Below are 18,276 nucleotides of genomic sequence, written 5' to 3'. Positions count from 1 at the left end.
ATATTTGTGTTCTCTGTGGTTTTCTGTGGAACATTGGAGGTGGAAAATATAATTCTGAGTCGTTTTTGAAAGCTGATGGTTATTTGGCTCAAGAACCCATGCAGGCTTCATTTAGATTTGGTGGTCAAAGATCGTTCAGGATTCACCTGATGCAACCGTCTATGCAGGTGTCCCAAGATGTTAATACAGGGAGGTATTGTATCAGATTATAAGGTCTGATTTTAATGAGATTGTGTTGTATTGATAGGCTAGTGATCTAAGGGGAGATAACTCTTAAGATACTTCACACGACCATTTAGGTATCTGTAAACATGGAAGTAATGATTTATTCCCACTTTCCCTCATGGAGGCAGACTTGATCCTGCTTTTTTGAAGAACTGATTACCGATATGTGGAAATCAAGTTGTTACAATGTGTGACTTGAAGAGTTGTACCAGATACAAAATATTACAATATATATGTATACAAGCTGAGAATGGATGCCTATAATTTATATTGAAAGTCCTGGGGAACACAAAAAGTATGGCAGTTTTAATCATTACAATTTATATTAATTGTAGATTACATGTTACATATAACTGACATATTCTAATCACCAGAACTCAATGTTCAGTGTGTCGGTGGTTGATTTCTGCAATCTGACTTTGAAATCCCCATCTACAATAGGCTTCAGGCTTCTGATTATGTGCAACAAGATGATATCAGTAAAATTCATGGAAATGAAGTAAAGCATTGTAGCTCCAGATTTCAACTGTTGGTTTATCTGGTCCAGATTCAATGATTTACAGACCATACTTCATTCACGAACTTGTTTCTTCTTTCTCAGGAATTGGTTCGGAAAGGGATTCCTCACCATTTCCGTGGTCTAGCCTGGCAGCTGTTACTGGGTGTGAACGACTCTCAGTTCAAACAGCTGTACGCAGAATATCTCAAGAAAACCTCACCGTGTGAGAAGCTTATTCGCCGAGATATTGCAAGGACTTTCCCTGATCACGATTTCTTCAAGGAGAAGGATGGATTAGGACAAGAAAGTCTTTTCAATGTCATGAAGGTGAGAAGATGGACATATTTGTTATGTGCATGACAGTATAATGACTGGTAGTAAATTTCTGTGAACTATTTCTATGACAAACTAAAACTGTAATGATTCATTAAATGTTGATGCTATGATTGATAGGACTATAGTATTGTTACCTCAATGATAAAATACAACACATGAATAAGGTCATGATTCATTGGCTCATGAATCTTAGAGAATTTTCTCAGTTGTCATTAATTTACCTGTATGTATTCTTATATTCATTTGACTGATGTCAAATAATTTGCTGGATGCTAAATCACTCACACTCTGTGGGGGTTCCGGGCTAGAATAGGTCCCCTATTCTTGTCGTATTAGGTGACGAGATGGATCAGTTGCATTAACATGCCATCATACCCCTGCCAGTGGGATGTTGCTCATGGTATCAATTGCTGCACTATTGTTGCTTGATGGCATTGGTGTACATGGCTTTAGTTGACTGCACTGTTGATGCTTGATGGCATTGGTGTACCTGGCTTTAGTTGACTGGACTGTTGATGCTTGATGGCATTGGTGTACATGGCATTAGTTGACTGCACTGTTGATGCTTGATGGCATTGGTGTACCTGGCTTTAGTTGACTGCACTGTTGATGCTTGATGGCATTGGTGTACTTGGCTTTAGTTGACTGCACTGTTGCTGGTAGTCCTGCTTCCTCTGATCCTAGTTTTGTGTTGCAGGCGTACTCTCTCCACGACCGGGAGGTTGGGTACTGTCAGGGCAGCGGCTTCATCGTGGGACTTCTACTTATGCAGGTAAATTTAAGCATTGATGCTATAGTGGTATTCAAGCTCCTGTCTCTCTCACACAAAGTATGTGTTTAATATAAAGATTCATTGCAGTGACATTCTTGGTTGGAATACCAAAGTGGGTTGGTTGTGGATTGGTGGGTGAGGCCAGGTAATTTGAGTGTCATTGTGCCCTGATGGCATAGGGTGGTGCTCATAATATCAGTTTCTGGTTTGTCTGGTCTTCACTTGACTATTTACTGACCACCATGATGTATAGCTGGAATCAGGCACCAGGTGTTGAGTAAACTTGCCCTGCTATACTCATGTTACTAGCAGCAGCTGTCATTTGGTGTACTGACAAGTCTACAGCATTACTCAGCTCTGTTCATCGCAATGGTTAATGTCTCAATTCTCAATGCTATGCAGTCCTGTAAGCTGATATCTTCATCTTCAACCCAAAACTCAAGTTATTCAAAAACGTTTATGTCTGTTTATGGAAGGGCCTACCCTGTATTTTGCCAAAAGGTATAAGAATGCTCTGTATCATTGAATGATTAGTTATTTTAAACTCTTGCTTGCGAGTCTGTCTGTTCTACAATCAGGGGTTTCAAATGGTCATGCGTTAATCATTATGTCAGTGTGAAATGTTGTGTTATAGAAATGTGAATAGATGCCTTCCTTCTTAACAGACCTGCACTTCATTCTGTAGATAATGTAATAAGGATGCCTTTTGTGGCTTTTATTGTGTTTTGCAAGTTAAAATGCAACAGAATTCAACCTAAGGATAAAGGGGGCAAATACAGTGGACAGGAAATATTTGTATGAAGTTATTGAATGTTGCAATAGCCCAGTATTGAATGTTACATGCATTTGATATTCATGACCATAATGCAGTGTTTGATATCAACACAGGTTTGCTGTTCCATGTCTAGTATGGTATATTTCCAAAAGGACCAGTAAAATTAAATAGATGCTGGTCAGCATGGTCTGGTGATTTAGTGTTATTTTGGGGACGAAACAAAGGAAGTTTAAATAAGTTTACATGACTTTTGAAATTGGTGACAGACTGACTCTAAGCTCTTAAGCAAAACCTACAACCTAAACAGACTTGTTTATACCAAACAACCCTGTGTGGTATAAAGGTTTCTCATTCTATTTGTGCACACTCACTTCTTGTATGAACATGATAAAGTATCTGCAATTTAAGACCTTTTTTGGTCATCACCATTGTGGCCAGTAGAGATTCAATAGGAGCAGTAGATTTTTCCATGTGCTGGTCCTTTGGACCACTGGCAAATTCTGGTCAGTGTCAAACACTGTAATGTTCATGAAAGGCCCATATTCCCCTGCCCAAATCAGCTAAGCCAACAAATACACATGCTGCTGTCCACTTTCACATATGGTGTTCTGAAACTATGTTTGTGTCCCCAGATGCCAGAGGAGGAAGCATTTGCTGTCCTAGTCCGCCTGATGCAGGAGTTCCGCATGAGGGAGATGTTCAAGCCCAGCATGGCGGAACTGGGGCTGTGCATGTACAAGCTGGAGTGCCTCATCCAGGTCAGTCACACACTGCATGCTGCTGTATGGCTTACAGACAAACATCTAGTCCCAGAGATAAAGTTATATTACTATATATCCAGTCTGTATATAAACAATTTCTGCAGTTGCAGATGATCAGTGGCAACTGTTAAGTGTGCTGCAAATTTCAACATGCGTGTTGTTTGCTGACTTGTGATTATACATTGTTCCAGGAACTCCTGCCGGACTTGTACCTGCACTTTCAGACTCAGAACTTCCACACCTCCATGTACGCATCCTCGTGGTTCCTGACGCTCTTTACCACGTCACTTCCACTGTCTCTTGCCTGCCGTATCATGGATATATTCATATCAGAGGTGAGCACAAAACATCAGCCCACTTGGTGAAGTAGCTCTTGGCTCACACACCAGTACACAGCAACCAGAGATGCAGATCATTGACATTTTGATGGAATCATTACGATATCTGCACAATATTTCAGCCAATAAGGTCAAAGGAAATATACTGATAATTTTGGCGAAACGTTGCACCAGTGATTTATATTAGACACTGATTTCACTATCACAGTGGTTGTAACGAATGTAAAAAGCATGATTTAAAAAAACCATGAACAGCTTGTTGATATGACTATGTGTAATCTAGTTCTATGAAACATTTGTCAAAACTGATTATGTTCATTCTAGTGTGTGATGTATGTAAATTATACAAGGTATTGACATATATATTTATCTTGTCATGTTTACATAGTTTTAGGAATTTGGTTTATGTAGTGTTGAAGATGATGTATTTTTGAGGAATTCAGTCAATCATGCCAATGATGACAACTATTTTTTTTTGTTGATCAAGGGTATCCAAAGTATCTAAGATTCTCCTATTTGTCTCAAATTTGGCTTGGCATCTCTGGGAGATAATTGTTTTTGTTTTTTTGTTTTCTTGGGGGGGAAAACTGAAAATTCTTACATCACTGAATAAGAGTCAGCTAATACATGCATCCATTGTCCTAAAGTCCATTGTCCTAAATGAGAATCATTTCTGCCAAAACGGAAAGATGTAGTATAATCCAAATCCATTGCACCTCATGGGAAATGTCATTTCATATGCAGTGCTAAAAGCATCTAGGATCTATTCTTTCCTGATATTTTTTTCAAGTTTGATTTAGATAGAAGCAAGGGAAGATGAATGCACAATGAAACCATATTTACTTATGTCTAGTGGTTCCTGTGAATTACCTCCTTTGGTTTAAAATGTTTATGTTTTCTAAACTTGTCTTTTGCATCAAAGAGATAGTGATTGTGAAGGGTTACGACAAGTGTATGGTTTACTATGAATGTACTCTTTTACAATTTTGATTAAATTACTGATTACACACTTTATGCAGTGGGTGCTGGTGTCCTTGAGGTCTTCTATGGTGTTTAAATCTAAGGAACCCCTAAATCTTAACTTTGAACATTAGGGTTATAACAAGGGCACCTGGACTTTCCTGCTTAATTTCAAACATTGATTATGTGGGTGGAAACTGATGTATATTCACTGAAAGCCCCATTAATCTGGAAAGCCCACATTATGGACTGAACTCATTTGCCTTCTGTGTGCAGGGGATGGAGATGATATTCCGAGTGGGGATGGCCATTCTACAGACTAGTCACGAGGACCTGATGTCTCTCGACATGGAGGGCATGCTTAAGGTAATCTTACTGCTATTCATCTCCATCATCATCATCATCATCATCATCATCTCTTAGGTGGCATGGTGTGGTCTGAGGAGTCACAGTTTGCAGAGTGACACCCCTTAGATATGCCAGGATCCAGTGATCATTGGCTTGAGTTCTTAAATCTCTATGATTATGATCACTGCTTTTTCAGCTCCATCCCTGTTTCACCATAGTAGTTAACATCTTTGACCTGTGTCACTTAAAGCTTTTCAACCCATGCTTACCGTAAAAGGCGACTAAGTTTGTCGTAAGAGGCGACAAACGGGATTGGGTGGTCAAGCTCAATGATTTGGTTGATGCATGTCATCGTTTCCCAACTGCGTAGATCGATGCTCATGATGTCAATCACTGGATTGTCTGGTCCAGACATGATTATTTACAGACCACTGTTATAGAGCTGGATTATTGCTGAGCACAGCGTTAAACAACAAACCAACAAACAACAACAACGCTTCCCATCTACAATAAGCTGACATAACATGTGAAATGCTGTTCCAAGCAGCATTAAACTTATCACACTGTGCCTGTGGAATATCATCGATATAAGTCACAGTGATGTTGAAGAGTGCTCAATATTTCCCTGATCAACTCTACAGGCAACAGGAAGCTGGCTATTTCCTGTCCGTGAGTAGGGAGAGAAGTAGCTTATTATTGAGAGTATATCAATGAAGTTGTCACTGAACTATTGTCCGTATCAGGTTGACAGTGGCATTGGTTTCTACATGCTACAATGTAGTGAATGATGTGATTATATTTTTCTTTCCAGTACTTTCAAAAAGATGTTCGCGCAAAATATGAAAATGACACTGAGCTCCTTCTCAAAACAGCATATCAAGTCCGATATAGTTCCAAGAAAATGAAAAAGTAAGTGATTGGCAATATGCAGTATATAATTTCTTTCTGCACTAGATATGTTCTTGCAGAGCTGACGCAAATGACCCAATAATCTCCTGCCACTTTTGGAAGGCAATGCACATTTATCAATTAAGTATTCTGTCATGTAGATGATGTGACTCAGACATAGTGTAAAGATTCCTTTGTTTATGGACAAAAAAACTATCAGGAAATGATGCTTGGGTTGTATACTCCCAGGGAGCTGAGAATGATTGTTGAGTGCACACTGATCCATTGACCAGGGTAATAAATGTCTAAGCGCTTAGAGCATGCTTATGCATGGAGTACAGCGCCATATGAATTGATTATTTTTTTACTTTTATTATTGTTGTTGTTATTATTTCCAAAAGGGCTCTAACATGATAATTGTTAGCAATAGGGGAGTACAGTGTCGAAATGAATGGGGTGTCCTGGAATACTTCAGGTCTTCTACTGTGGTATTTGAATCTAGAGACCCCCTAAATCTCTACATTTTAACATTACGCTTGTGACAAGGACCTCTCGGCTTTCATGCTTAATTTGGAACACTGGGAGTAGCATAGTCCTGCACCATGACCGTGGAATATATTTATTTCATGAAAAAAACATAATCTAGAAATGCATTCAAAGCAAGTCTAGCCAGCTCAAGCTAGCCCTATTTCACTCTATTCTGAAATCAGAATAGGGAATTTTTTAATTTTTTTTAGAGTCAAGAAGGATATTGTGTAATATAAGATTTCAGAGACTAAATGTTAGTCTAGGAGTAGCATAGATACATGAGTACATGAGTACGCATTTGATGCCATGTGGTATGACTCACATGGATTCTCTTGTCACCAACATCCCAAGCTTGTCATAAGAGGTGACTAAGTCAGTATCAGGTGGGCACCTGGCTGATTGTGTGTTACCATATCCCAACAGGGGATATTTGCTGAGGCTGCCAACCATTGGTTTCCCTGGCCAAGACATTAGTGTTAACAGGCAGTTGCAGTCTCTGCTGAGTCTACTTGCCTAAACTCAGCTCTTTTTGAAGTTGAAGTTGGCGTCATCATCAGTAGATTTTAGTGATGTGGACTATTAGCTGAACACTGAACAGAATTTTACACAGAATTGAACTTCAGACTAGTGGATTAAGTCAGTAACTGCAGCTGTGATATAGCTGTAATGTTGCTGACTTGGGCGTAAAACAACAATCACTCCACTACCCCCCATGTGGTATATAGGCTGAAATTGAGACACTAAAACTCTTAAAACTATTGTTTGCATTGTAACCCATTACACTGTAACCTGTCAGTATTTGTCTCAGGTGCCCTGTCAGTAAGTGCAGGAAGGTGTCTGTGGATGTTTATGTTGTCTATCTGGACCAGTAGGTCAAGGAATCAAGCCTGCTTTTGTGTGGTACAATACCTTGTCAATATCTCTGTTAAAACTGCCCCAGGGTTTGGCCATTAAGATGTCTACATGCTGTCACTACAAGGAAGAAGAGATACTGTCTGTACAGCTGTTTGACCACTTTCCCATGTTTACACTGACAACTAGCACAGAAGTCATGCTTGCTTGCTATATTTACATATAATTACACATTGATCACTCTCAAGGGATGACTCAGTGGTCTATGCCATGTAAGCAAACATTCAGGACTTTGACTTTGTTTCTCTTTCTAAAAGCATTTTTGTTGTCTAAAGCAGGGTGGTTTGCATGATGAATATATGGACATGAATCTTCAGTTTGTGACTTTAGACACTCGTCCTGAGCTGTAGTCATAGTCTTCATACTGGTATTATATATATAAGAAAGAGCAAGATAATTTTGACAAGTCGCTAAGGTCACAAAATTATTATTGGTGATGGCTACTTACAACCCTACATGAAGACATACCTCATGGCTCGAAATACAAATATACCCCTGTACACTGTCTACAGTCTCTCATGATTGTCAAAACAGACTGTGTAGCTAATCAGTATGTTGATGGTTGCATGGGCATGGGTATTCAACATGAATTAGTGATCATTGGGTAACTACAAATATCAGGATTGCTCAAATATTTGTTTCGGTTGTATTAGTATAGGTCTGTCCTTTTACACTTGACTGCAGGAAATGTAAACTGTGCTTTGTTCCCCTCATTTGAAAAGAATGCTCATTTTACTGAGCTGGTGTCGCCATCTGATTTGCTGGGTCAGTGGTCAAGGGGCTCAAGTGTCCAGGCGTACCACTGTATTCTGCAGGCCTGACAACATCCATGACTGTCTGTAGACGAACAGTGGTTATAAATACATGAAGTTGACCCCAGTATGCAATGTGCATTTCAAGAGTGCTTTTGGGAATTTTTTTTTTTAATTCTGCATATGGCTATGTTATGTGGTGAAATGATATGGTTTATAGTTTAACTATGGAGTTATAGGCCAAAGAGGTTATGAGTAAGTGAACGACTCTGGGACAGACATTTTGAATACAAGAGTACCATTCCCAATAGCATGAATAGTCTGGGTACAATGACCATGTTGATGACACACTGTTTTTTTGTTTGTTCAAGTTTAGTTCTTTACTGTCATTTTATGAACATACTAACCTGAACAATGCACTTTGTTAATTATATTTCTATTTAACTATTTATTTGATTGGGTCTTGCATGGCCTTTTTTTCTAAGGCACCATAATTTGCTGCGCAGAGTTGTGTTCCTTAGGTGTGCCAGAAACCTATGATCATGATGATCATGAGTTTGAATTCTAGTATCACCCTGATAATGTTTTTAGGTTAATTAGCACCATAACATACTCATGTGTTCTCCAATAGGTAAATGTCTGACATTCATCACTTCAGGCTTTCTTCTCACATCAAGCAGAGACAAGTGATATAACTGAAATTTGTATCAGTGGCTTAAACTAAACTCACATCACTTTATTTGACTCGGTAACCATGGTTAGCACTCTGGTGTTTTGAATGATGAATCATTTCTACCAAGAGGAATCCCATACTTGTTGCATATACAATAATTAGAAAAGATGTGCCATATTTTCACCGATTAATACTCATGTGCTATTTGTTTCAACTACAGCACAAATCTACCATTATTTAGAGTTTTACATGAACTCATGGAAATTCATGACAACAGGCAGTTCAATAATGAAGATTGGTTAACACTATAAAGCATAAATTAGTCTTGTTACACTATAATATTTGAACAGGGTATAATTGACTGACCATTTTTAAAGGCCTGACCCAAATTTCAATAAAAGATAACTCAGACTTAGAATTGAATAAGGCCCAGGGTTTATTGGAGAAAATATGATGCAGTTAATGCTGAAAGACATTGTGAAGGTAGGTGTGGCCCCGCAGACAGGAGCCAGGTCGGACTGAACCTTGATTACGTGCTGCAAGAGTGTTGATCAGAGCCTGCCACATACCCCGCTTCCTTAACATTTTTAAGCAAGATGTTGTCACTTTACGAAGACTTTGGACTGATTAAACAATTCAAAGTCGACATTTAGATGCTGCTGATAATGGATACTTTCTTTATAACAGGGGAATGTTGATGACTCACTGGCATCAAAGAAGTAGATGATGAGTCTTTGTCATTTTAAAGTCTGTCAAAGATTGAAAAAACTTGATATTAAATTTTATTCTTTTAATGAAATTTGACAGTTATGTTTGTAACAATGGTGATATATATGTACATGTATTAGTATCAAGCTCAGTGGAATAGGTTCATTGATTTGTTGTTCTTATTCAGGGTGTGACAGTTTCCATTGTAAGCCCTGGTCAGGGATATTTAGGTCCCATTTCCCTGTGAAGGGCACTTGTTGTGCAGTGTGATGGATGGCAGTCATTCCTGACTCCTCCCTGCTGGACTTTCATCTTCCTCTCCTAGCTCCAGGCAACAGTTGATTACACAATGCAGCCATTACAATCTGAACATGGGATACCCTGCTACAGGACCTGGCTTGGGAGAGCAGGAAAATATCTTCCCAACCCTTTTGGGAGTCTTAGGAGAATGCTACCAAATAAAATGTTCAAGATAAAGGGGGGTCTTCGGGTAATTGAGGTTTTCAACTGTAATCCAGAAAACATCCAAGTTTTAACTTTTAACATCAGTCTTAGACTAACGCTTAGTTTCTGAAAATTCTGAAAATAAATAATTTTGATTGAAACAAATATCTCCTTTTAAATTGAAAAGAAGACCCAGTGAGATAACTGATAAAATATGCATTTGGGCAATTGTCTCCTTCTTGAAGCTTGTGGTTGTAGTGACAAGAGGACATGAAAAAGACAATCACCTGAGGTGTCCTATAACAGAACATCATGTGCATTGTATAAAGTTCATGGAACTCACGATTGCAAATATTTGACACTAAAACCTGCACCAGATGAGTGAAAAGAAATAATTACTGTGTTACTAGTAAGTCTTTATCATAGTCACAACGGAACATAGGCTGCCCTTGCTTTATTTAGGACTTTTGTGTTACAGGAAGAGTTGGGCAGAAGGGAAAATAATAATGGTGGAGGGACTGGGACATTTTAATTTACGTATAGAATTCAATTCCACAAACAAGTCACAATTATCTTTACCGATATTTTACTAGACAGAGGCTTTGGACTTGTGGAGACGGTCGCAGGCTGTAACATTAGGGTTATGACAAGTCCCCTTGACTTTCATGCTTAATTTCAGACATTGCCATACCTAATGCTTGTCACAAAAGCTGACTTGTGGGGTTGGGAGTTCAGTTGCAAAGACATTTGTACCGGTAGATTGCACCCTAGTTCTAACTGTTCAAAGTAAGACAATTCTATCTCCAATCAGATCACTATTCACACAGCATCCAATACTGCTGCTGACTGCTGGTCCTGGCCTGATAAGAAATTGTAGGGAGACTCAGTTTCCTTTATTTCTTCAATGACTGATGTTGAGTTTACAGTTTTTGATGTCCAGATAGCCTTACAGATTAGAACTTGAAGCCTGGAAAAATACACTAGTGTGATTTTAATTGCATGTACATAATGTGATGGAATCTAGTTTCACGTGAAGGTATCTGCTGTTGTGTTTGAACCTACGTTAAAGGCGAAAGAGCCAGGCAGCACATTTAAGGGTGGGGGAGTCAGTGTCTGCCAGCTGGTTCAGATATGGCTCCTGTAGTGGTAACAGAAGGGAGGGGGTGGGGAGGGAGTCAGTGTCTGTCTGCTGGTTCAGATATGGCTCCTGTAGTGGTAACAGAAGGGAGGGGGTGGGGAAGGAGTCAGTGTCTGTCAGCTGGGGAAGGCATAGTTCTTCTTGTTGTGACCCAGGCAGCACAACAGAAGGTAGGTGGATGGATTAACAAGGGGGTGAGTGAGTGATTGCCAGCCAGCCAGCCTAGGGGGACAGTGGGTTCAGTGATAACAAGTTTTATCAATGAAAGGTGTCATGATATTACAAAGATTGTGAGATGAAGGGGTTAAGATATGTGAGACAGGTTTGAAGGAATGAAAGTCATCTGATTCATGGATGATTCATGATTCATAGTTTCATGTTTTAATGTTGAACAGTACAAGATAAGTATATTGAAATCTTAGAAATCTTTGAAACTTAGCAAAAAAGAAAAGTTAATATAAAACCTGCCTTATCACAACTTGTAATTGCCATTTTTTATAAAGGCCATTCATATCAAATTAAAATAACTTGCCTAACAAACATTTGCTATACCTGGTATTTAGACTAATAGTTTAGATCATGCAGATTGTGTTAATTACATTGTCTCAAAAAGTCCATCAGCAGATTAAGATTATTTTTATATAGTGATTCAGGTGTTGGATATGTCCTGAGTACCCCGATTCTTTTCTAGAGAGCTGACTAAAGTGAGGATCTGGAGGATCTGGTGGTTACAATTTGTTATCTGGCTTGCTGATTGTCTGTATGAACATCTCAGATCTTTGCTCAAACTATCAACCATAGATCTACCTGGGCATGGATCAATTTCGAGACCTAAAAATATCTCACTGTGGTATAAAATAATACACACAGCTTGAAAAAACAAATAATAATCTAAAAAAATGAATGCTTATCTGAACAGATGCTTAAACTGTCAAGCAACCATCCACAATATTAAAGAACTATGAACTATCCCTTCCCAATTCGAAATATTTGAATAAATAAGACAATTATATATAACATATATGTCATGGCCATCTTAATATGTGAGGCAAGCCACCCAGAGCAAGGTGATACTGCCCTTACCTACCAGTGTAGGTGACCCACCCACGTACTGGCAACATGAGACCTGTTGTCAGTCCACCTGTCTTGTTGACAGAGATCAGGTGGCTGGACTCAGGTATTACCATGTCAACGCAACTTAATTCACTGACCTTATTTTATATCTCAACTCTGATAAACTGTTCACGTGACCATTTTGAACCACTGGTTGGATTTTCCTGTAGTGAAAATAAGGTTGCTGTTGTGGTCAAAATTCACACATGTTTCATCCCTAAAACTGAAAGGTGAAATATAAATCTAGCTTTCCTGAAAACATTCAGAAATGAATTTTTTTGAGTGAAGGTGTGGAGCATATATTTCATAATTCTGTCCATAATATAATATCTGCTATGTGTATCCTTTAGACTTTAGCAGATAAAAAAACCACTAGAAAATCTAGACTTGCTCACTATTAGAGTCTTGCATGGTCTCTTTTAGATATATCAGTGGTAGAAACTAACATTTTTAGTCCACTAGTCCTTACAATGATAACATATAGCAAAACCCTTAAAAATGGCAAATGTCTACTAGTCCTTATGATACCTTAACTATTGGACAGTTTGGCAAGGACTACAGGACTAGGGGCCAATTTCTAGCGCTGTATATTTGTTTCAGGGTCTCTATGACAGACCAGTTGTTACCCTACCTGACACTAAGCATAAGGGTATGAAACAAGGACTGGTCTGCTCGGAGTATATATACTGTGCTGAGTTGGATATCCATGTTAAACTGTGGCATGGTAGTATCCCAGTGGCTAGCGTTACAAATCTGGCATTAGTCCGGACAAGTAAAAGCATCAACTTTTGAACAGGACACACATATACACACATGTGTATGCATGTCACTTTGTAAGTGCAATAATTTTGAATGCACCATAAAACCCCACTTCACCTCATGTCACGTCATTCCTCCACTTCATGGTCTTTAGCATTTGAGACATGAGATCCATGTACAGAGACAGCCTGAGACAGCTGCTGTCATCTGCTGACATCTGCAGGTCCCCAGCACAGGGCCAGGACTCACTGGTCAGTGCGGAATGTGAACCTGTGTCCGGCCTGACCACATTCATGTAGCCAAGTGGTTCGGAGATTTATAGTGAAACCTCCTTGCTTTGAAGTGTACCTGTGCAACTAAACACATCCTTGTAAAGGATTTATGAAAGAAATGTCCAGCACCTCATTAGGATACCAATGTTAGGTTTAGGTCTGTATTGAGTGTCCAACTTGGAGCGTTTTAAGACAGGTTCAGCATTCTGCAATAGGTATTTAGGATGTGTATTTCACTTTGAGAATAGAAGTCAATCAGGCAAACATAATTTTTTTCTACTTTGATAACTGAGTACAACACAAAATACTTTGGAGGAAACTGAAAGAATATTATGAGTACTTTCAACACATACAATTTAATAATTAAGTTGTAGGACTAGCATGCATAGTATATTTTGTATAATACATGTATATAATTCAGTTTTACAGTATAGATGTGTACAATCCCTTTAATACAAGATCTTTTACTCTGATACGATGCCTCTCTCAATGAAGATCTGAGGACACCTTCACAGGAGGTCACATCAGCCAAACGAAGCATTCTGACAATATGATTTTAGTAAGATTAAGATGTACATGGTCTATATTCTAGTGTAGATGTGATGGGCTGTTCACAAGAGATATATCATCTTTGCAAAATAGTATATCTGTCTAACTGACATATTCTAGTGCTGATGTGGGCTTTTAAAGAAAGAGATTCATTTTTACAAAATAGTATATCAGTCTAACTGAGTCGCGTAAGTATTGCTCACTCACTCACCAAGCGAGTTTGTAATAAATGTGGTTCTTCAATTATGACTGTGGTTTTATCCAAGTCAGGACACATGCATGCTTCAAGAATTAATCTTGTTTCACTTCATTCATAAGAAAGAGATTATGAATATTAATATGTCTATCAACAGGAAAAGCACATCACAACTTCCTTCAGATAGGATTATGCATGACAAGGAGTCCTATTGGTGCATTAATTATTTTTCAACAATGATACAAAATACCTTCTAGTTCTCTACAGTTGTGAGGGGGAATTTTGTAGGCTAAACAAAAGGGACAGCACTTGATCAACAGGGTTGCATTAATTGTTTTTCAACATTGCTATAACCATCTTCATCTGTACATGAAGGGCAAGTTTAGAAATTTGTACTATAAACACCTTTTGTGCAAAACCAAAGGCTTGGGGCTTGCTCAGTAGGGTTTCAAAATGCAAGGTTAAGGGAAACAACCAAAAGTCACTCTCTATAGACTGTGGATAGGAGTTGAACGTGTTCATTGAGGCGTGATACCTCAACCTTGTGATGAGAGTCTAAGCATGAAGTCTTAGGAAGGCAGACTGCCTAGGGCTGTCAGCAGTGTGGCCTTGTGGCCCAACTGGGGGTGTTTATGGCTTACCCTCATGCTGCTTCACAGCAGTTTAAAGTTTAATAAGGCCACAGTCACGCAGGGATTGCATCTCAGTTTGAATTCGATAGGATAGCTCTTGTTTAATTTGATTAAAGCTTTAATCTCATAACCTGATCATCTACGTTTGTTTTGTGGTTAGGGAAGACTGACTCATGAAGGCACATATATAATATTCAAGAAGTTCAAGTCATCTGATACTTCCTTGCAATTGAAACATAGTGTGTACTGGCATTGACAGATTGTTGTTCCTTTATTCCTGTCTTGTGTTTCCATATTTGTTAATTTCACTTCATTTAGGAATGTTGAGACCCGGCACTCAAGTTAAGTGTTTTTCACAAGCTTTATCTCACCAGGAAATGAGAAGTCAATATTTGTCTTAATATAATGGATGTCTGGATTGACGTTAATTGTTAGTTTTGGAAGTGTTTTTTCCAAGTAAAGATCTAGTTCTGAGTATCACTACTTGTGCTGACAAGTATCGACTATTACCCTGTTTACCTAAGACTTCAGGAAATATATTGCAAGGTATAGGACTTCGCTGTGAATGTGAGGCAAGGTTACTGTTACAAACTGTCATTCTATTCATGTATGTAGAGAAGACAGAAACACATTGATTCTTTTCAAATGAATATAAAATAGGACTAAAATCCTTTAAAGATCTCCCGATCAACAGGTGTGAAACATATCAGGTAATACAAATTAATATACAGTATTATGATAGAAAGAATATATTTCAAGAAAGGATAAAAAAAATCTGAATTTGCGTAATTTCAAACATGACTTCCAATGCCCAGCCAAATTAACACATTCCTCTTTACAGTGCTGTCAGTACATTTTAAAAGTTCATAATGAGAAATCTGTTGATTGTTGACACCGTAGATACTGGTAAGACTGAAGCTAAAGGTTCAGAGCAATATATGGACTTGAAAGGATATCCTCACTGGGCTATAGTATAGCCAGACCTTTGTGGGTGACACGGCTTAGCTACAGGTAGCTGTAAGCTATTCAGGGTCACAGAGCATGTGAGTGACCGGTTTACTTGTCGGACCCTCGGACATTACTTTCTCAAGTTTCGACACTGCAAGTTTCATGGCATGTTCTATGTGCATATCCCAACCAGATCGCAGAGAGTTGGTTACGTGGCTCACTATAGATTATCTTGAAGTGAACTGTAATCAGGTGACGTGTGTTTGGCTGACTGCGACAGAGCATGACTCCACGGGATTGGAGACACAGATGATCGTGGGGGGACATTACCTGTCCAGAGGAGGGATTCCTGGTGCTGGAACCAGGGTACAAGATGAATAACCATCCTACCATTACAAATGGATTTTGTCGAGTTTGATGAGTAAGTTTTAATTATTGTTCCTTGTGTGTCCTGGCAGTAAACAGTGTCAGGGTTGTTTTGTTAGTGTCAGTTATCTTTCTGCATCGCTGATCACTCATTGTCAACTAAACATACAGAAGGGATACTTTCACCTATTACACTTTTTGTAGCTGATGAATACCATATCAATTATTCAGGTGATAACGGTGACATTTGTATTCATAAGTAACCACATTCGACATTTCTTAGGCTGAATGCAAACAGGTCACCTCACCAGTCTTGAAATAGGTCACACTGCAAGCACTGAATAGTCAAAATGTAAATATCACATCCAGAAAATCAATCTGATGAAATATTTATTCACTGTTTCCTGCGTGGATTATTTTTGTGATTGTGCAGGTTTTGACAAAGTGGTATGCTTCTGGTGGCTGTAGTTAGGGAAATATGATGAGTTGTACACACAGGTTCTTGAACAGGATATGAGGAAACTCAGGAATGTTGAGGTACATCGCCCACCTGTACTGAATGATGTCAGCTTCTAAATCACATTTATTTGGTTGCAGTGATGTTAGAAACAGCCATTTATGCGTGAGACAGTGTGACAGTCTGGAGATAGTAGGGTTTTCTCCACAAATGGTGTTTTTTCATAAACCACTTGTTTTAAGTTCAGATGTGGATTAGTTAGATATATCGGATCGTCACTACGAATGTATATGAATTTTAGATTATTTCATTGATGCAATGTTAAAATACCTCTGGATTTAGTAAAATATGAACATTTTTAAAAATCTCAATTTGGAACAATATAACTTTTTCCCCACTTCGGTTTGGGCACTTGGTATGGAATCCAAGGTAAACCTCTTCCTGTAGGCCTGGAAACATTTAGCAATGTGTGCAGTCATGTTAGAAGGTCTCTAATTGGTTACTAGTGACAATATGGTAGTTGCCAGTGGTATAAAATAAAGATTTCTACCACATGTGATTGAGTAAAGGTAGACAGGTAGAGAATGCTACACAAGATGATCCCTCTGAATGAAGATATGAATAAAGAATCTGTTTGATCACTGGTAGGCTTTAGAATTTGTCCTTGATTACAATTTCCTCTCCGGGGTATATTGCTGCCTCACTGTAAGGTATTATAAAGGTACATAGCTAATGTTGACCTAGAGGTTAGCTGAGGGTACTCTGTCATATAATTCTGATTACTGGCTCTCTCAAGCATAACATTTCCATTTGTTGGAATCTGGTACACTAACATTTAGTCCCAGAAATAAAGTTATCTTATTTCAAAATGTATATCTACAGAAAATACAAGGAGCCAAGTGGGGCCCAGAGCTAGGCTTACTGTAGAGCTGATGTAGACTTGCCAAACCGTTCTAGACTTGAATCGGAATCATTTCTTTATTTTTTTCTCTACTGTCTGGGAGACAGACGAGGAATCTGGATAAGAAAATAGGTCTCCTGCTGAACCATTAAATGAACAACTAAATGGATCTGGTGGTTAGGCCCTGTCACTTGGTTGCATGTTATCATATCTCAATCATGTAGATCAATGCTCATAATGGATTGTCTTTCAAGGCTTGATTATTTAGTCTGCCTTCATATAGCTGGCATCAACAAACAAACAACATTACATACTCAAACAGGCCTCATCTGAAGTGACAGATTAAAACTATGAAAAGAAAACTGAAAGGTTTCTATGCTCTACAAATATTTTGGCTAAATATGTACTTGTACTGGATTGACTATTTGACTGTTGAGTTTCATTCAAGTCATAGCATGTGGTATAAAGGGGTCACCATGGTAACAGAAGCATATCGTTGTAGAATGTGGTTTCATGAAGTATCATTGTACGTGATGTAAATTCATAATTATCTGTGGGGAATTCTAGGTCAGAGAGTTTCGAGACAAATGTCTAGATTTTTTGGTTCATATACATGTATTAAAATAACTGTTGACGAGGTCTGTGTTACTAGTAGGTGTGATAGCTGGTGATTAGGAATCATAATAACTATTTAACTGTCTGAGTCACAAACAACATGATCCTCAGGCATTCAGGCCAGCTGTTACCTCTGTTGGTGACATGGCGTATTGTCATTATTACTGGTAGGAAATACTTATAGACGTATCATGTATCAAGGGTTGCAGAAGCTGTCAGCACTTAACATTAATATGAACACTTGTCAATATTCCAACGTTCCAAAAGAATGACAATTATCAATTTTTATCTCAAATAAACAAGTGCTTGCTATGCCCTTTGATTTTGGAAAATATATTCAGAGAAGAAAAATATTATCTTTATCCTTATATGGTATTCACATATAACTAAAAGTTAACAAGTGATATATTT

General features: G+C 38.4%; 1 protein-coding gene across 5 annotated transcripts in view; it reads left to right on the top strand.

Moving 5' to 3' along the window:
• LOC139459521 (ecotropic viral integration site 5 ortholog-like) overlaps nt 1–18,276 on the top strand; it is a 79,388-nt gene that overhangs the window by 33,722 nt on the left and 27,390 nt on the right. For all 5 annotated transcript variants that reach the window (XM_071241040.1, XM_071241038.1, XM_071241041.1 and 2 more), the window contains 6 exons: nt 827–1,051; nt 1,758–1,832; nt 3,240–3,365; nt 3,560–3,703; nt 4,943–5,032; nt 5,826–5,923. In XM_071241040.1, coding sequence (XP_071097141.1) covers nt 827–1,051; nt 1,758–1,832; nt 3,240–3,365; nt 3,560–3,703; nt 4,943–5,032; nt 5,826–5,923 — 758 coding nt within the window. The remainder of the gene's footprint in view (nt 1–826; nt 1,052–1,757; nt 1,833–3,239; nt 3,366–3,559; nt 3,704–4,942; nt 5,033–5,825; nt 5,924–18,276) is intronic.

The sequence above is a fragment of the Haliotis cracherodii genome, unplaced genomic scaffold (genome assembly GCF_022045235.1).
Source record: "Haliotis cracherodii isolate W230 unplaced genomic scaffold, xgHalCrac1.p SCAF_13, whole genome shotgun sequence".
NCBI lineage: Eukaryota > Metazoa > Mollusca > Gastropoda > Lepetellida > Haliotidae > Haliotis > Haliotis cracherodii.
The sequence above is the reverse complement of the archived record's forward strand: the minus strand, read 5'-3'. Positions and strand labels throughout refer to the sequence as shown.